Source organism: Bidens hawaiensis, unplaced genomic scaffold, assembly GCF_021521415.1.
Source record: "Bidens hawaiensis isolate Kalapana, Puna unplaced genomic scaffold, B.hawaiensis_p1.1 tig00003115_1, whole genome shotgun sequence".
NCBI lineage: Eukaryota > Viridiplantae > Streptophyta > Magnoliopsida > Asterales > Asteraceae > Bidens > Bidens hawaiensis.
Genome location: NW_027491167.1, coordinates 2,104,631 through 2,132,049, shown reverse-complemented (window position 1 = coordinate 2,132,049; position 27,419 = coordinate 2,104,631). Strand labels below are relative to the sequence as shown.

At 37.8% G+C, this 27,419-nt stretch overlaps 1 protein-coding gene across 1 annotated transcript; it reads right to left on the bottom strand.

Moving 5' to 3' along the window:
* Positions 1-1,170: 1,170 nt before the first annotated feature.
* On the bottom strand, positions 1,171-26,248 carry LOC143622280 (uncharacterized). Its single transcript, XM_077093471.1, has 2 exons — positions 25,980-26,248; positions 1,171-2,530 (listed from the first exon to the last, which is right to left on the bottom strand). The coding sequence occupies exon 2, from the start codon at positions 2,506-2,508 to the stop codon at positions 1,417-1,419; it is 1,092 nt and encodes a 363-aa protein (XP_076949586.1). The 5' UTR covers positions 2,509-2,530; positions 25,980-26,248; the 3' UTR covers positions 1,171-1,416.
* Positions 26,249-27,419: the final 1,171 nt, after the last annotated feature.

Genomic DNA, 27,419 nt, shown 5'->3' with positions numbered 1-27,419 from the left:
AAATTGGGTTTCTGGATGAAAAATTCATCGAACTCGTGCGTGCCCGCACGTCCCGCGGACACGAAATTGAGACGTTTTTTTGAATTTGTTTGTGAAATTCAAAAAGCTGGTCTGGTCAATACAATTAATAATCATTATGAGAATGATTATGATTTTCAGTTTTATAATTTGTACTAATGGCCATTATTTGATATTATTATTTTTTAATGGTAATATTGATTATTGAGTATAATCTTTAAATACTATTAAAACAATACAATTTGGACACATGACCTTCATCTAGGCTGTCCACATGTGCATCCAGTCATCAAGTTACCATTCTCAGAAGGTCTAATATTGTGACACGTCTCATGTTCTCCAAACACCCAAAATAACAAAACCCGGTTTATTTTTCACAAACAATATTGATTTCCACCACTGATTCTCTCTCTAATATCCCGATGATTATACGAACCCTAATTCCGTCGGTGAGATCTACAATCAATTCCACCACTGATTTTCAGTGTAACTTCCCGATGAATATACGAATCCTACATCCGTCGTTCAGATCCACCGTTGAACCTCTACAGTGTTTACCAACAATACGAGCCCTAATTCCGCCATTCGGATTCGAACCGATTGGAGACATCAAAATCGTTGGAATTGATTCTCCGATGATTATATTCAAGGTAACTAACAATCCTTCAATTTTTTATTGTGTTTTTCTCCAATTCTCTATTTTTCCTGCTAACCTTTTTTCATAGTTATGTTTTGTAAGTATTTTTTTCTGGCCATTTTTTTTATTGTTTGTTTATTGAATTTTAAGTACTTTATATCCGACTGATTTCTGGATATATATTTCAGTTAAATTTATAATTGTTTTATTTGTCCAAGTATTAAAATTTTCCGGCTAACGTGTTCTTATAGTTTTGTTCTTCAAATTTTTATATTTTAATTTCCGACTAATTCCGTTCAATTTATTTTTCCGGCCATTTTTTTATTGTCTTTTATTGAATTTTAAGTATTTTATATCCGACCAATTTCAGGATATATTTCTGTTAAATTTATAATTGTTTTCTTTGTCCAATTATTAATTTTTTCCGGCTAACCTGGTATTATAGTTTTGTTTGGCAAATCTTTATATTTTGATTTCCGTCTAATTTCCGTTCGAATTAACCGTATACAACCAGTTCCTTGTTCGAAACACTTTCATCATCAGTTTACCCTCGCCATCGAACAAGAGTAAATAATTCTCCTTCATCCGAACATCACACCCGTTCTCGGTTGCTTGACCGAGACTAATTATATTGCTTTTTAAACTTGGTATAAAATAAACGTCGGATAAAACCCGGTGATCTCTGGTTTTTGAAGTAAACAAAATTGTTCCTTTACCGACTATATCAACACATGAACCGTCCCCGAATTTAACATTACCCATTATATTATTGTTGAGTTCGGAAAATACGACTGGTTAACTGTCATGTGGTTCGACGTTCCGTTGTCGAGATACCAAGTGCCTTCTTCAATTTTCTTGGCTTCTAAGGTTTTCGGGCTGACTCGTTCTTCGTTCAAAAAAACAATCTCGTGAAGGTTTAAATAACCAGCCGGGTCACGATCTGCTGGTTGGTTTGTTTCGGCTAGGTTTGCTTCCTGAATTGCTCGTCTTCGTTCCAGACACGAGGACGAGAAGTGTCCCATCTCGTCACAACGGAAACATTTGATCTGAGAATGGTCCTTTTTTACCTTCACCAATCCTTCGGTTTGGTTCCGACCCGTTCCTCTTCCCCCGGTTTCTCGGCTTCGTCCACGACCCCGTGAACTCGGCCCGCCTCTACCTCGCCCTCTCGGTGTATTACTCGACTGACCACGGTTCGAATACTCGGCTTTATGGAACATCAGCTTTTCTTGACCCTCGGATTGACCAATCTGGTCCTTAATCCGTTCTTCATAAGCTTTTAAGCGTCTAACCACATCATCAAAACCAACTGTCTTCAAGTTAACGAGTTGTTCGATCGAGGCTACCATATGTATAAAAGTTTTCTTTGGTAGCCCGTTAAGAAATCTCTTAACCATCTTAGATTCTTCGATTATTTCACCAAGAGAGGCTGCTTTTGAGGCTAGAGTATTTATTTGGCTTGCAAACTCATCGACAATACTCGATTCTTTCATCTTTAAACTATCGAATTCGTCCATGAGAGTTTGAAGTCGTGCTTCCCTTACCCGATCAGCTCCTAGATGCCGGGCCTTAATCGTGTCCCACATCTCCTTAGCGGTCGGTAGATTCCCCACTTGCAAGGTCATTGCCTCCGGAATCGATTGGAATAATAGAGCAATCGCCATGCTGTTGTTCTTGGCATCTGTACTCGTTCCCGGATCAATCATCTCCCATACCCCGTGAATATTAAAGATTGCCCGTAACTTCATTGCCCAAATCGTGTAATTCGTAGGGTTTAGCATCGGGCAAATTAACGATGTCGAGCTATTCTCTTTCGTGTTTCGATTACTGTTACTGTTACTTGTGTCACCCATGGTATTCGATCTTCTTTGTCTACTGTATTGTTGGAACTCGTATGATTCGTATCAATAACAATAACAACGAACAAATCTCAGATATGTGAATATACTATTAATACATTTAAGGATCTAGCTCATAATTAACATTGATTCAGTGTTATATATGTGTATCTATTATCAATAAATTATCTGTATAATATTAGGTGAAGCTTGAGAGAGAGTTTGGACGGCAATTCGTTAATTTAAACTCTCAAACTTTTTATTAAAACTTTAAAACTTACATTAAAAGTGAACAGTAGTTCACTATATATAGAAGGTGATCTGGTTCGCTAACATCCCCTAGCGAACCAGCTTCCCCTTCGTTACATAAATAACCATAACGAAGCACCCCCTGATTCGTTAACATCCCCTAACGAATCAGGAGGGAATACATTAAATATATAGTTCGCTAACATCCCCTAGCGAACTGGATTATACCTTAACGAACCAGGAAGGTATACATTACTTGGCTAGTTCGCTAACATCCCCTAGCGAACTAGCCTTTAACTTAGTGAACTGGTTAATAAATAAACTATTTATTACATTAAACATAAATAAAACGTTAACGATAAATACAAAGACTCTAGACACAAAACCGTGCACTAACAAACACCCCCTCGTCTTGAGCTCTTTGTCTTTAAATTATTTGAAGCGCTTGGACTTCTAGTCTCTGCAACTATGAATTCCATGCTCATGACACACACAAACGACTCGTTGGAATTGCATAGCCATTGTCGGTCTCTGATAAATTAACCAACCACATCGGGTCGATTATCTTGATGAGCTCGGTCTGCAGTCCTTGACCACGAACAATAACGGCCACGCCAGTACGATTGTCATAGTACCAACGGTTGAAAGACAGATAAATATCTTGAGGCATCGTCTTCACAGGAACCTTTTTCATCGTCTTTGGCGGCTTCACTTTCAAGACAAGTTTCTTCCAGCCGGTTCTTGGATCAATCTTGTCAATGCGCTTACGTCTTGGGACCTGGGGCTTGAAGAATTTGAAGCCATGATTGACCTCGAACAGTAAGTGTTGGTAAAACCACTCAGCTGTTCGGTAACCCCCACGATTGATAAATGGACGTCTCGCGAGGGTACGAACATCCCACCGCGGTAATGTCAGAACGTCCATTATTTTCTCGTAATACTGGACACCCTTTTCCCACTTGACTATACATACTTTAAGGTCCGAATCATAAGCCCATGAAACAATGTCACCGTGTACCTTTGAAACGGTCTTGAAGGTAGTCACCTGATTAGCCTTAACCCAAGCAGCGGAAGTATCTTTTCTTTCTTGATCTACATAACGATAAGCACTGATAATTTTACCCACTTTATGACGTTTGAACCATCTTTCTACGTCCTCATCAGTCACTTCTTTGAGTGAGGGTACTGTTCGCTGCACAACCTTTTCCAATTCATCCTCAGTCTCTTTAAACACCTCTTCTTGAAATACCGGAGCACCTTGATCAACGTTCGTGTGTTGATACAAGTCCGGGTACTCATCAGCAGTCACATCCTCCATCTCAATGTCCTCATTCTCATAAATAAAATCCGTATTCATAAACAACCGATCCTCATCCAACCCTTCTTCATTCACAACCTCAACATCGGGCTCAGTCTCTAAAGCAGTCAACTGATCGTCATTCAGCCCAAGCTGAATCGAAATCTGCGTCCGTGTCAACGATCTTTCTACAAACTCCCCAACCTCTAACTCATCTCTATTCACCACACTCTTAACCACCCCTGATCCATCAACAAATGTCACTGTGTTAGCTGCAATCATTTCAATTGGCTTGGCAGCTGTTGGATCTTGATAAATAATAATTTGTTTGCTCGAATCATCACCGCCACTAACACCAGCACCAGAGGATGTACCATGCGATTGTTTAGGCTCACCTCCTGCACCAGATTCGTTAGGATCATCTCGTCATTCTTGAGTTTCTTGAGGGCATCTTCTTTACAAGTTAATTGTAAAATCAACTCTTCTTGTTCCTTAATTTCACCCCCTGAGACTCAACAATCGTACGCAACGACTTAGTCTCCTTCTGACAGAAAGAAATATAACTCATCATTCGTCGTTGATTCTCCATGAGTCGTTCTTAATTTTGACGGTCAGCTGCCTTTGATTTTCATAAAGATGGAGAAGATTCAACAACATTTCAGTTTGATGACCTGGTGGTATCAACATATCTATAGATGGTGTATATATATATATATTTAAAAGATATGTGTAATTAATCTATTTACGCGTATTAGACGATTTAAATCTTTTAATTAAATTAAATGAATATAGAAATTAAGTTAATTAATAAATGTCATTCGTTGGGAATCACACTGATTCGTTACAATAAGATAACGAATCAGGCGATTTGCTATCAAGTAAATACTTTAACGAACTGAACATAGCGAATTACTATTTAATTTTGACGAACTAAACTCTAGTTCGTTATATTTTAAGCGAATCCATATCTGATTCGTGTAACATCTTATTCGCTTAGTTAGTTCGTATACGATCTTAACGAATTGGACACGAAACAGTCCAAATTCGCTAAGATTAACGAATGGTCAAGATAATTAAGACTTGTTCTTTGACCACCTTGGTCAAAGTCAAAATTAAGATGAACAACAATAGTCAACAGTATAATTACAGATCCAATTAGGCCATAACTATCGTTGAATCATCAAAATAACGAGCTCATTGAACTCGGAATTCTACTCGTAAACTAAGATGGATGAGATTGAGACTCAGCATCACGAGATACTTAGGTTAAACTAACTAAACATAAACACCGAGACTAGGAACACATAATTAACCCAGCAAACAATAATCAAATGTTGATTAGAGTCCACCAAGGGTATCGAAATCACATTCAGATCACAATGACATTTAAATCATCAAGTTATTAACATAAATTATACACAAATGGGGTTTATAAACTCGGAAACCCTTAAACCCTTAAAAGTTCATAATTTAAGTTATCGAGAATCCTTTTATCCCGACAACCAAATACCTTAAAAACGTTTCAGTTTTACGAAACATAACTTAAATTAATATGTACAAAGAAAAAAGAAAATATTTTTGGTATTTTGAAAAAAAAAATGTATTTACAAAAGAATATCCGAACAATTAAAAATAGACAATCTTTTTGTGTTTTCATTAATTTTTCAAAAACAGAACATATTTTTGTCTTTTTGTCGAGTTTGAGCAGAGAATCATATTGACCAACTTGCCCTTCCATCACAGTTTTATATTTCAGCGATATTATGACTGACGATAAGTCGGTCATTGGTATTGTAATCCACATAAATATAATAACACACATTCAAGTATTTTTGTGATATGATTAATTTGTTCAATTAAAGCACAGAATATCAGAAACTATCAGCCTCTAATCTCGGTTCAAGCTTAATTTGATTTTTGCCAAATCACCCCAACTTGACTTAAACCATTATATTGTTGATCAATTTTTTTTTTATACCAATATTGAAATTTTGAGCAATGCATCAAGTTTCCTTTACTGTGAGTGAGTATGCACGAGTCCATCTGTCGGCTTACATACATTGTATCCCCTGGGGTCCGTTTCTTAATGGTATTAAGACGCGCGCAAGGGAGGAACAAATGTATGACTAACAGCGGATTTCGATCAAGTCAGTAATTTGGAAGTTTGTACTAAGTACAGCAGTGATCAAGTTTAATGACTTTGGGTTTGCTCTAGAAAGCGAGTGAAATATTCATGCTTATGAATACCCAGATGATTAAGCCGCATAAAGACTCACAGTGTCCAGAATCCTAACGCTTGTTATTTGCTTTATTTTATTTTTGGATGATCAACAAATAAAAGGCTTGAGTATGACTGGTTATTACATTTCTGCCATCCTCACCGAGACTTTTGCTAAAGACTAACACCCCTTTCAATTTGGCGTTTCTTTATGTTTATATCACATACTTTACTCTACTGGGTTGTTTTAAGACCTACCAATGCACCAATGCAATTAAGCACATAGTCTTTTAAGCTTACTTTTTGCTGGATTTGGAGTCAAGATAATAAATGTACTATCATGTTCTCTTTTTGCTTCAAAAACTCAAAATTTTGAGGAGCATAAAATAAAATAAAAGATAAATTTAATCGCCCCAGTTAACTTAAGTTCACAAATTAATGGCTATCATATTCATCTAGAAAATAATCTAAAAACGCCTGCAAAAATCTTTCTGGTTTTTCTCTATACAAAATTTAAAAACACAATATTTTTGTCTTTTTCAATTTTCTTATAAACAAAATAAACTTCACAATTTTTATGGATCTTCAAACATAAATCACATACTTTTTGTTTTTTCGGATTTTTCTGTACAAACATAAATCACATTCTTTTTGGTTTATCAAAATTTTATAATGTTTTTGGTTTTTCTAAATATTTAAAAGAAAAACATTAAAGAACAGAAATCACAATATTTTTGAATTTTGAAAATTTTAATGTTTTTGGATTTTATATACAAACGAAAAACACAATCTTTTTTGTATTTTCTAGATTTTCACCCTCTAAAACCAAAATAAATTTTAAAAGAAAAATATGACAGAAAATAAAGATAGTCATCCTTGTTTAAGGATATCAGCGAGGGTCTTCAATCCGTTTAAATCAAGCAAAAATTTAAAACGCGTTTTGTCAAAAGCTTTAGTAAACAGATCGGCTTTCTGAAAGTCAGTATGTACTTTCTCAAGGTCAATCAACTTCTTCTAAAAGCAATCCCGTATAAAGTGATATCGAATTTCGATATGTTTTGTTTTCGAATGTTGTACGGGATTCTTTGTGATAGAAATTGCAGCAGAATTATCAATCAAAATAGGAGTAGTAAGAAACTTCAAACCGTAGTCGTGAAGATGTTGTTGTATCCACAAAACCTGGGAACAGCAACTCGAGGCTGCAACATACTCAGCTTCGGCGATTGAAGTGGAGACCGTTGTCTGGATTTTACGAGGTTTTTGACGGTGCAAAGGCTTGAATACGATGGTAGGAGGTAAGATTGACTCAAAAACACTGAAAACACGTCCCGCAAATAGTCGAAACGGGACGATTTCTACACCCGCGTGAATATCCAGAACCACACAATCGAGCAAATGCTCTGATACCAATTGTAGGTTCCCTGGACGGATCGCACGAGATATCTCGATCAACTCAGTTGCGGAATCCCTGCGTAGATCGTTACGAGTATAGAACACGAATCACACGAACACACGAAACGAACACACGTTATATAATAACTCAAACACGTGATACGATATCACTATTACAGACACACGTTACAGCTCTCGTAACAACTCGAACAAACTAACACGAACAACTAACTTGATCTCTAACCTAAACCAACCGTAACCTAGGTATATAAATACACGACAACTTCGCCTGGCATATTCAGGCGAAGTTGTCCATTACTTCGCTTGACTAACAAGTTCGCCTGTTAAGCGAACTTGTCAGTAACTTCGCTTAAACATACAAAACATAATTAAACATTACAGACTCGATTACAGACACTAGACTATGAACTACTGACATTATGCACCAACAGACTCCCCCTTGGCAGTAGCTTCATATCTTGATCTTTAAGCACTTGTCTTGTAATCTTCAACCTTGTATCTTCACGCATGCACTCCTTCTCTAACACAAACTGACACAACTCTTTGATACTTCTCGCTTCGTCCTTCCAAGCAGGAATATAAAAGATTTTCTTCTCATTGAGCACCTGCAGATCAGCTTGCGATAAGTTTACCAAATGCATCGGATCGTAAACTCTTAGGAGCTCTTGTTCATCCTCGTCTTCCATCACTGCCTCTGCTGTCTCACATTCCACAAACCACCACTTTAGGTCTTTAAGCACATCCTTGGGCATAAGCTTCATCGGTACTTCTTTCAAACACCGGATCGGTTTATACTTCATGACCATCCAAGGTTTTCCATCAGCTCTCAAACCTCTATCCTTGTCTTCAACAAGTTTTCCCTTCTGCGGTTTCAACAGCTCAAACTTCTTCTCTTTTATACTCTCTCTCCATACAATTTTCCCAATAACTCTAGCCATATTATCGTCACTCCGATTGATTAATCCCAATCTGGCTAAGTCTTTCACTTCACATTCCGGCAGTGTATTCAATGACCTTAACATTCTTTTAAAATACTGAACGCCGTCATACCGTTTAATCACAAAGAGCTTCAACTGCTCATCATAGATCCAGCAAATAATCCCTTTCTTCGCTTCAGCATAGCCTTTAATATTGTAACTCTTCTTAAACATTGTAGGGACCGCCGGTTTCTTCGTTTTGACGAACCACTGAGCATAGCCTTCCTTCCACCTAGGCTGCTCCTCCCATTCAGTCTCATCATTTGCCATCTCATTACCCATATCGGCTTTCTCAACATCTGGGATCTCGTGTTCAACATTTTCCTCAATTATCTCACCCTCTTCAACATCTTCTTCAATCACAATCTGTGCGCCAATCTTCTCAATCTCCTCAATTGGCAGCACTTCATCATCAAACAACACATCATCACTAAACATATCATCATCTAATTCTTTCAAAGCATCAATCACATCATCTTCATCATCAACCATCACCACCTCATCACCACCAACTGCACCTGCAGACTCCCCCTGAGCTGTGGAAGTCCCAAGAGCTTGAGTAGTTCTTGGCAACTCACCACCTGCACCTTTTGATGCATTGGGATCATCGTCTCTATCATTTCTCTTCTTTGTCCTTAACTCGTCGCCTTTACAGCCTGTCTCCCCCCTGAGATGCCAAGAACTCCTTCATAGCATCTATAATTCTCCCATGTTCAACCAGGAGGGACGACTGTAGTTGATTTTCTGCTACTAGGCGTTGAATAGCCTGGGTCTGGACAAGATTCACCTGCAAACAGGTCGAAACGACCTTTGATAAGCATTGACAACACGATGTACCGACACCACGAACCTTGAAATCAAAACGAAATCTGGAAAAAAGAACAAGGAATTGGAAAAACAAAAAGTTCGCTGAAAACTGGTTAAGTTCGCCGGAATAAGTTCGCTTAGATATGTGAATAATGAATCGTTTGACCTTTGAAAATCCTTATATAGGGGCGGAGTTATACAGGCGAAGTTACGGTTAACTTCGCCTAGGCGAAGTTATTCACAAGTTCGCCTGTTTAACAACTTTGCCTATATTTACAAAATCAACCCTTATAATTTGAACATTTTGCAATTAACTTTTAAAATTTCCCTTTAAGAATTAAATAACACGATCAAGTCCAAGTAACCAGTTATAAAATCATAAACTACCTAAGTACGAAAAACTTTTAAAAAATTAAAGTACAAGGGATCAAATTTCAGTCTCGATAGGGACTACTACGTTTTAGAAAAGATCCGAACAGGAATCATACTAATTACGTGACTGTCACATAGATCCGTGTTTAGCTGTATTATGACATAAGGAAACAGGTTGTAAGCAGGTAAATAACTTAAGATGGTTTTCATCGTTTCAGTGATACGAGTTAAGTTCAAAATTTAAGTGGGCAACAACTCAGAGATTATGATGCCTCCTATCTATTCTCAAAGCGTATTTGGCTTTCCCCAAGTCACCCCGAATTGACTTCGACCCGTAGTGTCTGATTAAGTTTGTAAGTACTCTTCATCTGCTTCCCGTTCTCTTTCTTACTCCATGATTGAGAAGTCTTAACATTTTCAGCTCTTAGAGTGTTTCAATAACTCATATATTATTTTTTTTTTATTATTTTTTTTTAATAAACATTTGCATAGACTTCAGAGTAGTAATCAAATGCAAGTCCCGAATCTGGATCACTGCAGTTTCTTCACACACTATCTTTACAGGAATCAGAACACTAACAGGCTCGTGTATGACTGGGTAATCGCTTTTCTGCCTATCATTCGGAAAGATATATATGAAGACAAGCAAAAACTCTTAAGGAGTTTCCACGTAAAATCGAGTAGTTTTAGTTTGTATCACATCTACTTTTACGCACCATAAAAAGCTACCATGACATACAATGACTGTTCTAAAGCCTTTTAAGCCTAATAACTTCACTAGTTAAGCACACAAAAGCAGTATATCTATCATTTTCCAAGGTTGGATCAATTTTCTGTTAAACATAGTAAAGTAACTTCTTACGAAGTAGTAGACTTGAAAAATAATTTCATTTCCCTCAAAAAATTTATGACTTCAAACGCCCCGATCAAGTCAAGTTTTCAGGTCAACGGCTATCCCGAAGATCCAATGGATCAGCTGGACCGACCACATACTAGTATGTGTCCTTCTAACTAAGTAATCTTGATTTGTCAAACGCTTTAGTATATAAATCAGCGAAATTATCAAGCGTATCCACCTTTTCAAGCATAATCAGTTTCTTCTCAGCACAATCCCGTATAAAATGATGACGTATGTCAATATGTTTAGTTTTACTGTGCTTCACGGGATTGTTAGTTACTGAGATAGCAGCTGTGTTATCAATGCAATTAGGAGTAAGTAAGAAATTCAGACCATAGTCGCGCAACTGTTGTTGAATCCAAAGAACCTGGGAGCAACAGTTGGATGCTGCCATGTATTCTGCTTCACAGGTTGAAATTGCGACTGAAGTCTGCTTCTTGCATTGCCACGACACCAATCTGCCACCAAGAAACTGACATCCTCCAGTTGTTGACTTCCGACTCTGATTGCACCCTCCATAATCAGAATCTGTGTAAGCGACTAGCTCCAAGTCTCCTCCTCTCGGGTACCACAACCCCAGCTTCGGCTTGCCCTTGAGATACCGCAGTATCCTCTTCGCACCCTTCAAATGAGATTCTTTTGGGTTTGCCTGAAAGCGTGCACAAAGACAAACAGCAAACATTATATCAGGCCTAGAAGCAGTTAAGTACATTAAAGAACCTATAATAGCCCGATATTGAGTTGGGTCCACATCTGCATCGTTGTCTGAATCAGCACCCAATTTATGGTTGACGCAGATTGGAGTATCGAATGGAGTGCTGTCCTCCATCTTGAAGCGTTTGAGCACATCATGGACATACTTGGTCTGATGAATGAACATCCCTTCCTTCTTCTGATCAACCTGCAATCCTAAAAAGAAAGTTAGTTCACCCATAGCACTCATTTCAAACCTTTTCTTCATGACGGCCTCAAAATCTTGACACATGGAGACTTTTGATGCAGCAAAAATAATGTCATCCACGTAGACTTGCACTAGCAGGAAGTCGCTTCCTTGTCTCTTCACAAACAGTGTGCTATCAATCTGACCTCTTTCAAACCCATTTTCAAGCAAGTAATCTGATAAAGTTGTTTACCAGGCACGAGGTGCCTGATGTAGTCCATACAACGCCTTGCTTAATTTGTACACATGGTCTGGAAAGTCTGGGTCAGGAAAACCCGGAGGTTGCTCAACATACACAACCTCATCAACTTTCCCATTTAGGAATGCACTCTTTACGTCCCACTGAAAAACCTTCATCTTTTTATAAGCAGCAAATGCCAAAAACAATCTAATGGCTTCCAATCTTGCCACAGGAGCGAACACTTCATTATAATCAATCCCCTCTTGTTGATTAAAACCTTTAATGACTAGCCTCGCCTTGTTTCTTATAATAATCCCTTTCTCATCTCTCTTGCACTTAAACACCCATTTTGTGCCTATCGCATGCACATTCTTTGGTTTTTCAACCAAAGTCCAAACTTCCATTTTTTTGAACTGAGCCAACTCTTCTTGCATGGCTTCGACCCACGAGCTGTCCTTGAGAGCCATTTGATAATTCTTCGGTTCAATCTGGCTGATAAAGCAGGTGTACAAGCATTCGTTGATTATGCCTGTCTCCTTAATGCTTGTGTAAACACAGGTGTGCTCATTCAAGCTACGTCTTGTTTGTACACCGGAGGACACATCACCAATCACATTCTCCAAAGGGTGATCTTTATGAATTCTCGTGGTCGGAACAGAACCGTCAAGCAAATTGTCTTCCAAGTTAGAAGAGAGCTCGTCAATGATTGTTTCTTGCTGAGAGTGAAATGGATTGAAAAATTCTTCTTCAGTCGAGGCAGCAGGGGTATCGATAGCATTTGATGAGGAAGGTTGACATTTATCAAACAGCTGTCTTTGGACTAGATTTTCTTCCTCATCAAGGATCATCTTCGTAGCAACTCTTTCTTCTTCTTCTGCACTATCCAAAAACGGTATGTTAAAAGACTTAAAAAGTTTAACATAGTCGAAAAACTCAGCAGGTCCGTTGCTTGGTTTTGGCGGTTGGTAACTTGTGATATCGATGTTACACACCACCTCAACCTTGCTGGTCGATGTATTAAAGACACGTCTGTTGGGTGTCCCAACAACATAACCAACTAAGATTCCTTCATCGGCTACTTCACCAAATTTAGAATTTGTCTTTAAAATCAAACAAGGGGACCCGAATGGTTCAAGACCACTCAAGTTGGGCTTCCTCCCATGCATAAGCTCATAACACGTTTTATTAAGTCGTTTAACCGTCAAGACTCTATTGAGGATATAGCAGGCTGTAGCAACAGCTTCAGCCCAGAACACCACAGGAAGCTTTGAATCAGCCAGCATAGTTCTGGCTCCTTCAATTAATGTTCTATTCTTCCTTTCAGCCACTCCATTCTGTTGCGGTGTATACGGAGCGCTGTACTGGTGTTCAATCCCTTTCTGAAGGCAGAAGATCTCCATTTCAAAATTCTTGAACTCCGTTCCATTGTCACTTCTGATGAACTTAACCCTTTTATCCATAACGTTCTCAACTTTGGTAATCAAATTCTTCACCATCTGAGCCGTTTCATCTTTTGATTTCAGGAAATATACCCACGAATATCTTGAGTAGTCATCAGTGATCACCAAGCAGTATGAAGTACCTCATAGACTTTTTGCATTCACGGGACCGAAGAGATCCATGTGAAGCAATTCTAGGGTAATGGCAATTGAATTGACCTTCTTGGTGTGATGGGATTTCTTGTGCTGCTTTCCCTTCTTGCACGGTAGACATTTGTCTTCAAAATTGAAACTTTTCAAGGGAACGCCCAGCACAAGTCCATTCTTGACAATGTGGTTCATCTTCCGAAGATGAATGTGCCCCATTCTCCTATGCCACAATTCTGACTCCGATTCGCTCGCTTTTGTCATAAGGCATGATTCTTTCGTGGCCATTTCAGTCGACCTCATATCCATAATGTACGTATTCCTATCACGTGGAGCCTTCATCACAATCCACTCCTCTGGTATCTGAAAACCAGGTTGCAACACAATCGCCTCATTCTTTGTAAAATGAACGGTGTACTCCTTATCACAGATCTGCGACACACTCAGCAGATTGTGCTTCAATTATTCCACAAAGTTAACTTTCTCCAATGGCATCTTTCCGTTCGACACCGTTCCCATTCCTGTAATCTTGCCTCCACTTTCACCGGCAAAGCTCACTCTCCCTCCTTGAACAGGTTTCAAATCGTGTAACAAGTATTTGTTACCCGTCATGTGCCGGGAACAGCCGCTATCCACAACCCAAAGATTGTTGGCAGCCCTGTTCAACTGTTCCTGCACAATAAAGCAAAAGATTAGAATTTAGGGACCCAAGACCAATTGGTCTTGGATCTATACATCCCGAACTTCGGCTTTTCAAAGTTAGTACTTTGATAATTCCTGTAAGTCCTACTAGGATACCTCCTTGTAGATTGATTGTGAGGCCTTCCAAACCTTAGTGAATTGAAAGAATTATAGTTTGTAGTTTGGTTATTAGTAGTGTAAAACTGAGATTTGTTTCTATGAAAACCTGAAATAGTCACATATTTGAATTTTGAATGGTTTTCATTTTTAGCAGTATGATAATTACTATTAGGCTTATTCTCAGTTTTAGTAGGTCTCACACCTCTGAATCGCTGCTTCAGAGGGCAATCTGCAACAAGATGTCCTAATTGATTACACCTAAAACAACACCTATGCTCAACTTTTTTATCAACCGGTGTTTTAGATGTCGAGGCTTTATTACAGCCCGTTCATCTCACATATGGTGGGACATACGGGTTTAGTGGAGTACTCTTTTTATTCGTTTTATCTTTCTCTCCACCATTGGGTAATACCACCTCCTCTTTTGCCTTACCAGACTCGGATGACTTATCCGAATCCGATGAGACTGGACTTGGATCAGAAATTATGACACTTGAAACAGGCGAACTTGTTTCGGCTCCACTAACATTTGGTTCTTTACAAGTTACTTTAACTGGTACTGTCTGAGCAACCTCAAAGTCAACAGATTTCTGAACACTAGGGTTAAAAGTGTAATTGTGATTATACGGTGGTGGAACTCATGATAACCAATTCCTCCTCTCTTAACAGAGGAACCTTGATCACTAACAAGGTGATCAAGAATAGCAGAGGAATTTCTGAACTGCTCTAGTTTTCTATTCAGTTCCACCACTTTTACCTGGTGATCAGCAATCTGTTTTTCTCTATCAGCAATTAGTTTGGTTTTTTCTTCCAAAACTTCATAGCTTAAATCAATCACTTCAATTTTTTCAGCAAGTTTTGTTTTTAGACTTTTAACATCTTTTTCACAAGCTTTTATTTTGACTTTATAGCTATTTTCTCTTGCTTTTGTAAAATGATGATCTTCTTTTAGGGTTTTAAATTCAGCATCCAACCTAACATACTAATCGGTTATAGTTGCTAATTGCTCAGACAAGTTTTCACATTTAGAACATGTAGGTTTAGAACATACCTCGGAGAGCTGGTCTTTAACATCTGCCATAAAAGCTTTTTCTTCTCCGGTAACCTTCTCACTTTCTTCAGTTTCAACCTTCGCCAAATTTGCCTGCTCAAAAGTTTCTTTAGAATGCAAGATCCAGTTGTATTCACCATCTCCTCTGGAAATCATTGCACTATAATCTTTAGAACCTCCACTTTGCTGTGTAGACCTGCCCTGACTTCGTTCTACACGCTCATTTCTGCATTCCTTTGCAAAGTGACCGTTTTGCTGACAATTGTAGCATCTTACCTTCGTCTTGTCGAACCCTGGCCTTCCACCGACAAACTTTCTTCAGGTCTTATTCATAAACCTTTTCACTCTTCTCACGATCATGGCCATCTGCCATTGTAGATCCATTTCTTCCATATCATCAGCATCAATCTGGTCATAGTCTTCATCCAACATAGCTGGATCAACAATCTTCCCTTGAATGTAGTTCTCATAGGAAGCAATAAAAGAAGCATAGAGACCAAACTGCTCTTTAGCAGACTTGACACTCATAGGCATCTTGGAGTAGTTGTGGCTGGGAATACTTGGAGAGCAACTACTCTTGCTTACCTGGGGTTGAGAACCACTCGATCCACCTGCTACATAGCAAACATCACCATTTGTGTTGACTGAAACATGCCCCTCATGTGATGAGTTGGCGCTCGACTCTCCCTTCGAGTAGTAGGCAGCAGATTCAGTCTTCGATCCTGAGCTAGTGTTGACTTTAGCTCCATACATACCTGGATCTTGAACCTGATCCGTAGGTGTCTCCTTTCTAACCATGTTAAGCTCAAAGGTTCTGAGCTTGTTGACTGCCATTTCTAGATCATATGTGGGAAAGTCTTTGTCTTCCCTCATCAGCACAGTGTACATCTCCGATTTTGGTGGGAGAGCATCTAGAAGTTTCTCAACTATTTCTTCTTCTCGGTAGGAAATTGAATAGTTGCTCAATTCAGTCATCAGATGGTAATATCGAGTGATAATATCATCTAAAGATTCATTCTTCAAATACTTGAAGACTGAGAACTGGGTTTTGAGCAATTTTATCTTTGAAGCACGGATTCCTACATTCCCTTCAAATCTGTTCTCAAGAGCTTCCCAAAGCTCTCTTGCTGACGTATACTTTCTAAACGTATGAAGGATCTCTTGTGGAAGAGCCATAGTAATAGCAGCATGAGCCTTGCTCTCGGCCTCATACATCTTTTTCTCTTCTTCTTCCATTTTGCTATACTTTTTGATTTGATCACGACCTTCATACTCCATAACTGGTGGAATATAACCATCCTGGATGCATACCCACATCTTCGCATCCTGGTATTTGACGTATTGTATGAACCGATCCTTCCATGCAACGAAATCGGTTCCCTTCAGCAATCTTGGGGCCTTAGTAGCTGACCCTGCTTCAATTTCCATCTTTACTAACTCAGAGATGTTAATCGACGACATCTTTCTCGAAAAGTAAGAAACCCGAAAAAAATCAAAAAATTTCTGAAAAGTACTGTAGGCGAAGTTACGGATAACTTCGCTTAAGCCTTAACTTCGCCGTTGATTAACTTCGCTGAAGAACTTCGCTGATGATTAACTTCGCTTAAGGTAAGCGAACTTAGGAGGTATGCGGAGTTGTAGAGAACTTCGCTGAGTTAGGTGAACTTGAGAAGGTAGGCGAAGTTGTGGATAACTTCGCTTAACCTTATATCTTCGCTGAAACCCTACGTATCCTGACGGCAACTTCGCCTGATGAACACGGACGTTTTTGCAGATCTGAAATCTGGATTTTACGAGGTTTTTGACGGTGCAAAGGCTTGAATACGATGGTAGGAGGTAAGATTGACTCAAAAACACAGAAAACACGTCCCGTGAATAGTCGAAACGGGACGATTTCTACACCCGCGTGAATATCCCGAACCACACAATCGAGCAAATGCTCTGATACCAATTGTAGGTTCCCTGGACGGATCGCACGAGATATCTCGATCAACTCAGGTGCGGAATCCCTGCGTAGATCGTTACGAGTATAGAACACGAATCACACGAACACACGAAACGAACACACGTTATATAATAACTCAAACACGTGATACGATATAACTATTACAGACACACGTTACAGCTCTCGTAACAACTCGAACAAACTAACACGAACAACTAACTTGATCTCTAACCTAAACCAAGCCGTAACCTAGGTATATAAATACACGACAACTTCGCCTGGCATATTCAGGCGAAGTTGTCCATAACTTCGCTTGACTAACAAGTTCGCCTGTTAAGCGAACTTGTCAGTAACTTCGCTTAAACATACAAAACATAATTAAACATTACAGACTCGATTACAGACACTAGACTATGAACTACTGACATTATGCACCAACATAAGACCTACCAATGCACCAATGCAACTAAGCACATAGTCTTTTAAGCTTACTTTTTGCTGGATTTGGAGTCAAGATAATAAATGTACTATCATGTTCTCTTTTTGCTTCAAAAACTCAAAATTTTGAGGAGCATAAAATAAAATAAAAGATAAATTTAATCGCCCCAGTTAACTTAAGTTCACAAATTAATGGCTATCCTATTCATCTACAAGTAGATAACAGGACCAAGACATGCAAGCATGCTTTACAAACTTAAATAACCGACATAATTTTCAGCGAGAAAATAATTTAAAAACGCCTGCAAAAATCTTTTTGGTTTTTCTCTATACAAAATTTAAAAACACAATATTTTTGTCTTTTTCAATTTTTTATAAACAAAATAAACTTCACAATTTTTTGGATTTTCAAACATAAATCACATACTTTTTGTTTTTTCGGATTTTTCTGTACAAACATAAATCACATTCTTTTTAGTTTTTCAAAATTTTAAAATGTTTTTGGTTTTTCTAAATATTTAAAAGAAAAACATTAAAGAACAGAAATCACAATATTTTTGAATTTTGAAATTTTTAATGTTTTTGGATTTTATATACAAACGAAAAACACAATCTTTTTTGTATTTTCTAGATTTTCACCCCCTAAAACCAAAATAAATTTTAAAAGAAAAATATGACAGAAAATAAAGATAGTCATCCTTGTTTAAGGATATCAGCGAGGGTCTTCAATCCGTTTAAATCAAGCAAAAATTTAAAACGCGTTTTGTCAACAGCTTTAGTAAGCAGATCGGCTTTCTGAAAGTCAGTATGTACTTTCTCAAGGTCAATCAACTTCTTCTAAAAACAATCCCGTATAAAGTGATATCGAATTTCGATATGTTTTGTTTTCGAATGTTGTACGGGATTCTTTGTGATAGAAATTGCAGCAGAATTATCAATCAAAATAGGAGTAGTAAGAAACTTCAAACCGTAGTCGCGAAGATGTTGTTGTATCCACAAAACCTGGGAACAGCAACTCGAGGCTGCAACATACTCAGGTTCGGCGGTTGAAGTGGAGACCGTTGTCTGCTTCTTACACTGCCAGGAAACAAGCCAGTTTCCTAAAAATTGACATCCTGCAGTCGTTGATTTGAAGTTGATCTTGCATCCTCCATAATCTGAGTCTGAATAGGCAGTAAGATCAAAAGTATCATCCTTGGGGTACCACAACCCGATGTCTGGATTTCCCCTCAAATACTGAAGAATTCTCTTGACTGCAGCTAGGTGAGTCACTCGTGGACTTGCTTGATACCTAGCACAAAGACAAACAACAAACATAATATCAGGGAGAGAAGCCGTTTAATACATTAAAGAACCGATCATGGCACGATAGAGGGTAGGATCAACGGAATCCTCCAATTCATCCGGTGATAAATTGTGCCCTACTGGAAGAGGAGTAGAAGGGATTTTTCCGGCAGAAATCTTGAATCGGCTCAAGACGTCGTTCACATACTTAGTCTGGTGAATAAAAATTCCGTGAGCAGACTGGTGAACCCGCAACCCTAAAAAGAAATTCATCTCTCCCATCGAGCTCATCTCGAACTTTGTTTGCATGGACCTTTTGAACTCCTTACACAATGTTTCGTTTGTAGACCCAAAAATAATATCGTCGACATAAATCTGGACTAGGAGAAGATCGTCACCAACAGTTTTATGAAATAAAGTGCAGTCGACAGTCCCTCGTTTGAAGCTATTATCAGTCAGATGGTCGGCGAGCGTGCCATACCAAGCTCTCGGGGCTTGATGTAGACCATACAGGGCCTTGTTTAATCGGTAAACACGGTCCGGATACTCAGGATCTTCAAAACCCAGAGGCTGTAAAACAAGCACTTCCTCATGTAATTCACCATTGAGAAAAGCACTTTTAACATCCATTTGATAGACTTTGATATTCTTATAAGCAGCATAAGCTAGGAAGATTCGAATCGACTCTAATCTTGCAACTGGAGCATATACCTCTGTGTAATCAATACCCTCTTGCTGATGAAAACCTTGCACCACTAGACGTGCTTTGTTTCTGACAATCACCCCTCGATCGTCTTTCTTACACTTAAATACCCACTTAATCGAAATAGCTTTCTTGACTCTAGCAGGTTTGTCAATTAAGTCCAAACACCCAAACGTGCAAATTGCTGTAATTCTTCTTGCATAGCTTCTACCCAAGAAGGATCTTCAAGTGCCTTACGAGTTGTCGTTGGCTCAACTTGAGATAGAAAGCAAGAGAATTTAGCAAGATTTACAATTCCCGAAGAATGTAAGTTAGTGTAAGCACACAATATGTTATTATCACTTGACGAAGCAACTTGATGACGTGTACGAACGCCCACATCATGTTCTCCAATGATGTGTTCCTGTGGATGATATCCATGAATCCGAATAGTGGGATTCTCAGGAACAACAACATTATCAAATAAGTTAGTGTAATGTTCACCTAACTCGGGAGATGAAACATTATCACTGTCAAGGTCAATAACTTGATCTTCAGCTTGATCATCATCAGAAGAAGTAGAAACGTTATCAATAACAACTGGAGAAACAACTGGAGGTTCTTCAGTTGGAGCATCTGGTTGAGCTTCAACATCATTAGAACTTGAAAATCTTGGAATGGTCAAATGATCTTCAAAGTATGCTCGAACCAGATCTTCGTCGATGTGTTTAGTCGAAGGAGTAAATGAATTAAATAAACTATCGTAGTCAAACATCCAGTCTGGACCTTTCCCTTGAGGAGGAGTTGTGTACTTTTGACAGTCCACATGGTACCATTCTTCAACACAACCAGATGTGAAATTAAAAACCCTTTTCTTTGGAGATGCATATCCCAAAAAATACCCTTCAATAGCTTTTTCTTCAAATTTACCCGAATCCTTCTTCAACATTGTACACGGACACCCAAATGGTTCCAGGTACTTTAAATTAGGTTTTCTATTATTTAAGAGCTCGTAGCTTGTCTTCTTGAGTCGTTTCACAGTTAGAACTCGATTAAGCGTATAACAAACTATATTCACTGCCTCATTCTAGAAGTGGACAGGAAGCTTAGAATCAGCGAGCATTGTGCGTGCAGCTTCAATCAGAGTTCTATTTTTCCGTTCAGCAACACCGTTTTGTTGAGGTACATAAGGTGCACTATATTCTCGGTGAATTCCCTTTTTAATACAAAAGAAATCTAATATAGTGTTTTTGAATTCAGTACCATTATCACTTCGGATTCTCCTCACCTTTTGTTTATACAGTGATTCGATCTTAGTAATAAGATTTTGTACCAAAACCGGTGTTTGATCCTTCGAACTCATAAATAACACCCAAGAGTATCTTGATTAATCATCAGTCACGACAAGACAATACCAGTCTCCAGAAATACTCGCACGATTCACTGGACCAAACAAATCCATATGAAGTCGTTCAAGAGGAGTATCAATGGAATTCAATAACTTATAGGGATGTGTCTTCTTCTTCTGCTTGCCCTTTTTGCATGCAACGCAGTGATCAGATAACTTAAAATTCTTTAACGAGACACCCTCAACTAAGTCATTTGCCATTAAATAATTCATCTTTCTGACATGTATGTGACCCATTCTACAATGCCATAGAATCGAGTCTTTCTCGGTTGCTTTCGAGACAAAACATGTTTCGATCGATGTGGATACCTTAGAACTCATATTTAAGACATAAATATCATTTGATCGTGGTGATCGCATGACAACCATGTCCTCGGGAATAACATAACCCGGTTTCAAGATAAGACATTCTTTGTCAGTAAATATCGTAGTGTACTTTTTATCACAAATCTGTGACACACTCAATAAGTTATGATCAACTTTGTCGCAATAATTTACTTTCTCAAACGTAATGTGACCATTTGAAACTTCACCTTCTTGTGTGATCATACCCCCAGAATTCCCAGCAAACGCCACATAACCCCCTTGAATATTTCTCACGTTTGATAAGAGGTTGAGATTTCCAGTAATAGGACGAGAACATCCGCTATCCATAATCCAGTTTTCACCAGAAATGGTCTTGGATGATCCCAATACACAAAAGAAAATGATTAGTTCAAAAAGGCAGCCCAGGCCTCAGTCTTGGGCACCTTTTGGTTTTCTTGGGAAAAATTAACATTACTTGCATTCATTTGTTATTCAACAACTTGTGAATAAGTTGCAGGTTTCTTTGACTTTCGTCTTAGATACGCTGCCTAAACCACATTTGAATTTTCATTCTTGCACAAAGGAGCAGTTGAGGTTTTTCCGACTTCTTTGCCTTCACAGAGTTCACTTTCATCGGATTTTCCTTTTTCACTTGAGGTTTGTGTAAACCATACACTGCTTCCTCAAATTCGTGAGGCTCGCACAGAATGTGATTAGAACTAGAATGTTCTTATTCTTGTGTATAATTTCAGGTTCAAACACATCTTCAATAATTACTTTGTCAACATTTTCAACAAAGACCTTTTTACTTTCCACATGAGGTTTTTGAGGAGCAACTTGGGGTTTGACAATTTCAGGTTTAACCAATTTAGGTTTTTCAGAAATCACAGATTCTTTTTGAATCAAATCCTCTTCTTTTCTTGCAAAAGGATTAATTTTATAATCATTATGGAAAGGTGGTGGGATTTCAACAAAACCAATACCTTTCTTGGAATCTTTTTTTTTTCAGATACCTCAATGATTTCATTCAACAGAAAAGATGAATTTCTAAATTCAACTTGTTCTTCAACTCAAGAACCTCATTCTCAAGTTCAGTTATCTTAGAACGATGTTTCAAGATTTCCTGAAACTTTTGGTCATTAATGGTCATTTTCACAGATAATTCGGCTTTGAGATCATGGTTACTTGTCGACAATGCTTCAATCTTTTCTCGAGATCTCATTTGAGATTCAAGAGATTGTCGATAAGTATCTTTCAGGGAAGCAATTTCTTGTATAAGACTATCATTTTGGTTTTTCAAAGCTTCTAACTTAGATTTGTTAGATTCACAGTCAACACATGATGCTTTAATAGATGAAGTAATATAAATAGAATTACTAACCTCGTTAATCTTGGCCATGCAAGCAAACATTGATTCGGAAGGCTTGTCGCAAGAGTCGTCAGAATCAGATCCAGAATCATTATCAGAAGACATCTCACTAGCATTTGCATCTTGAAAATCATTGTGTAATCCAAACATAGCCAAATTTGCTTGAACATCATTGCATAGTAACCGTTGTGACCAGTCAGTTCCATCTGCTAACAATGCTTGTGTAGTAGAAGAAGATGGTTTCTTTTCAACATCACTTCCTCGTGGTGTAGAAGCACTTTGACTTTGACCACGAGGACCGGTGTATTCTTTCCTTGGTTTGTCACATTCCTTCGCGAAATGCCCAAATTCTTGAGAATTATAACACTTTACTTTTAATTTGTCAAAACCCAACTTCTTGTTTAAAGCTGGAAGATCTTTTCCAGTTTTCTGCATGAATCTTTTAACTTTACGGACGATCATAGCCATGTTCCATTTTAAATCCATGATTTCTAGATCATCTGGATCTATCTGATCATAGTCCTCATCTGTTAAATCACTTGTGGCAATCTTACTACTCACTAAGTTTTCATATGAAGACATAAAAGCTGTCAAAAAAGCAAAGTTTTGCTCAGCTTCCTTCATATTAACACTAGGTGGTGTAGCAAATGGATTTGTATTTGTTGAACTTCCAGACCCACCTGATTTACCAGCAGAGTAGAAACAAACTTTTGGATCATTAAACATAGTTGATTCTTGTTCACTTGCAGCATGAGTAAGAAAAGCAGTGATTGGAGAGATCGTTGAACTAAGAGGCATACTTCCACCATAGAAAGCTGGATCTTGATTTTCTTTGGAGGATTTTTGACACCTAAGATCGTATTCTCTAGCTTCGATCTTTTGTAGAAATTCAAGTGCCGTCAAGTCTTCATTCACAAAATAGTCATTCTCTTTCAAAACCATTAAAAATGTTGAATAATAACTTGGAAGCACACTTTTAATAGTGTCAATTTTATCCCTTTCAGAAATTTCCATTTTCATCTTGCCCATTTCAGCAATTAAATGACTAAATCTTGTAGTCATCTCTTCAACTGTTTCTTCCTTCAATAGATTAAAGTTTCGAAACTGAAACTTGAGCATCACTTTCTTACTCTCAGCAGTGTTTCCCATGCTTCTCATACGCAGATGTTGAAATAAAGAAGCACATCTCTTTATACTACCCACTTGATGAAAGATATTCTCGGGTAAAGCCATGGTAGGAGTAGAATAGGCTTTTATCTCGATTTCTAAAGCTTTCTTCTCTTCTTGTGAGTATTGAGAAACAGCTTTAGGAGTATACCCAATAGTATCATCACCAATCATTGGTGCCACATAAACTTCATCAAGACAATATGAGCAGTCAGGATGAACAGATCCCAAATGAGCACGAAACCGAGGTTCCCACTTGGCAAAGTCACTGAACTTCATCAATCTTGGACATTTAGAATGCGAACCTATCTCGGTATCAAGTTGCAACATCTGTTGCATCAACATGTTTTGAGATGCTAATGCATACATACCGGCCATCTTTGAAAAGTTTCAAAAATTTAAAGGGTGTAACAAATAAAATTTAACAATCTGTGAACAGTTATAGTGAACTGTGAACAGTTATAGCGAACTGTGAACAGTGTTTAACGAATCAACTCTTAACAAGGTTAAGATTGACCAAATGGCGAAACAGATAACGAACTAGATGAAGGTTTAGCGAATCACAAGTCAACTTAGCGAATCACAAGTCAACTTAGCGAATCACAAGTCAACTTAACGAATTGACCAAACGAATCACAAATGATTAGTTTAGCGAATCACAAAGGATTAGTTTAGCGAATCAGATGATAATCGGTAACGAATCGCCAAAATAAACTTAGCGAATCACTAAGGAATGCTTAGCGAATCAGCTACAGTGGATTAGCGAATCACACTATAGCGAATCAGGTTGTTACAACCGTTTGTAACAAACTCTGACACCTTATGCCACGTGGCAAAGGTTGTTAGGACACAAATTCCAAGAAGAACACGTGTCACACGAATCGGTTAATCTAGATAGCGAACTAGATTACACGAATCAATAACTCACACGAACTGGCTAACGAACAAGGTAACGAAGTAACAAATTTGATAACGAATCACGACAAAACATATAGCGAATCACCAGGTTGATGATAACGAATCAGATTCATCTTTGAATCTTCAAATCTTCAAACATTCAAAGTGAATTTCCAGAAAATTATGAACATCAACCAGAAACTCAGAATTGTTAAATCCGTAATACTATCTCGTTACTCAACCAAAACGCACAATCAACCTACCAAAATCCTCGTAAACCAATTCCGAATCCAGTACACTATACCACTAAGCCAATTAACATCGATTACCAATCCAATTTGACCAATAACAATTCCCTGTTTCGGACTTAAACCGAAACCAAAACTAAATCACACAAATCCAATCCAAACCTCAATTCCACTTAATCCGAACCTAGTCAATACCTTAACCAACACAAACTCAATCCAATCAGTCCATAATTCAACCAATTTAACTACCAATTGATTCAAAACCAAACAAAACCGAAAACTAAAAAAAACGATACCAATAAAACACCAAATCAAGTGTAAATTGAGCACCAACAGCTTTGATACCACTTGTTGGAACTCGTATGATTTGTATCAATACCAATAACAACGAACAGATCTCAGATCTGTGAATATACTATTAATACGTTTAAGGATCTAGCTCATAATTAACATTGATTCAGTGTTATATATGTGTATCTATTATCAATAAATTATCTGTATAATATTAGGTGAAGCTTGAGAGAGAGTTTGGACGGCAATTCGTTAATTTAAACTCTCAAACTTTTTATTAAAACTTTAAAACTTACATTAAAAGTGAACAGTAGTTCACTATATATAGAAGGTGATCTGGTTCGCTAACATCCCCTAGCGAACCAGCTTCCCCTTCGTTACATAAATAACCATAACGAAGCACCTCCTGATTCGTTAACAACCCCTAACGAATCAGGAAGGAATACATTAAATATCTAGTTCGCTAACATCCCCTAGCGAACTAGATTATACCTTAACGAACCAGGAAGGTATACATTACTTGGCTAGTTCGCTAACATCCCATAGCGAACTAGCCTTTAACTTAGCGAACTGGTTAATAAATAAACTATTTATTACATTAAACATAAATAAAACGTTAATGATAAATACAAAGACTCTAGACGCAAAAATGTGCACTAACATGTATTTGACTAGAAACCTTGAATATTGTTCCAGCCCTATACAACTCGTTGACCAAATAGCAAAAAGTCAACCAGACCTTTGCCAATAATCAATTGGAGATACTGCTGCAAATTATCGAACCCCTCTGTATTAACAGAGTCAGATATTTCTGGGCAGAGATCGATCAGTCCTTTGATCGAGTTGATTTGAATCTTTTATCAGAATCTTGAACAGCTCGTCAACCTTCTTGAACTGCTCCTGCTGATCTTTGATTCCAGCCCCTCGAACAAATTCCTCCTGGTTCATGAGGCTTGCTCTTCTAAGATGATGGATAGACTGGATGCTCTGATAACAATTCACCAATTCACGTGGTGAATTGATAATCAGATTATTAACGATTGAACTTTTGGAATAACTCTCCTGCTTTTATTAATCCAAGATAAATAACTCAAAAACTTAGATTACAATCCATACCATAACTCGGTATTTATAACCTAACCAATACGTGTTAGACTATAACTAGGATTGCTAAAAACAATTAATTCAGATAATTAATCCAAACTTAATAATTATCTCTTATCCTTAACTAACTTTACTTGCACTCAAAGACCTCTTCCTTGTACCGCAAGCCACATATAATTAAGGACGGTTCGGTAATTAATTCCAACAAATTCATCTTCACACTTCTTGTCTTGTCTTTGCAACAAATAGAACTAATGTTAACTTCAACAAATGATAGACCAACACATATCCAACATGTTTCTTTGTTTCCGCCATCTTTTTTTTAAGATTAGATATACCATTCACGTTGGCAAACATTTCATTTCCTCTAGTATTAACATAATAATATTGTTTTCGAGCTCATTCATAAGATCTTATCTTACTTCATCACCAAAATTATACGGATACAGCTCGGCCAACCTTAATTTTAAACACCAAATGCACTAATTGTATAATCCAGGCTCAGGCTAACAATACACATAAGCAATTCGGTGGTTACCTTATTAAAATGGTTGCAACGTTCTTGTATATGCGTATCTAACACCATGTTGAGATTTTCAACCTCATAATAATGAAAATTGGTGATGTTTACTCTTTTTTTTCTCTATTTGGGGTCAACGTGTTCTTCAATGTCAACAAATTCAAAAGTGAATCAAATCCTTCAAGCAAAACGTTTGCAGTCGTTGCTTCGTTGCATTAATCAACTGAACAACATTCACTATATCTTGATCCTTTCTTTGAAATGTTTGAGACTATATTAGTAATCCCCGAGATGTGCTTCATCAGATGTAAATAATATGCAAAATTGTATGTCTTCATGTATCTCGAAGTTCCATTTGTTTATCTTTGGTGAACATTATTATATCAAGAATTTCAAACATATTCAAGCACTTCAATAATAGATTGAACAACTGTAGAGCGCCACTCGCCATAGGTAGGATGTCGGGGAGGGGGGGGG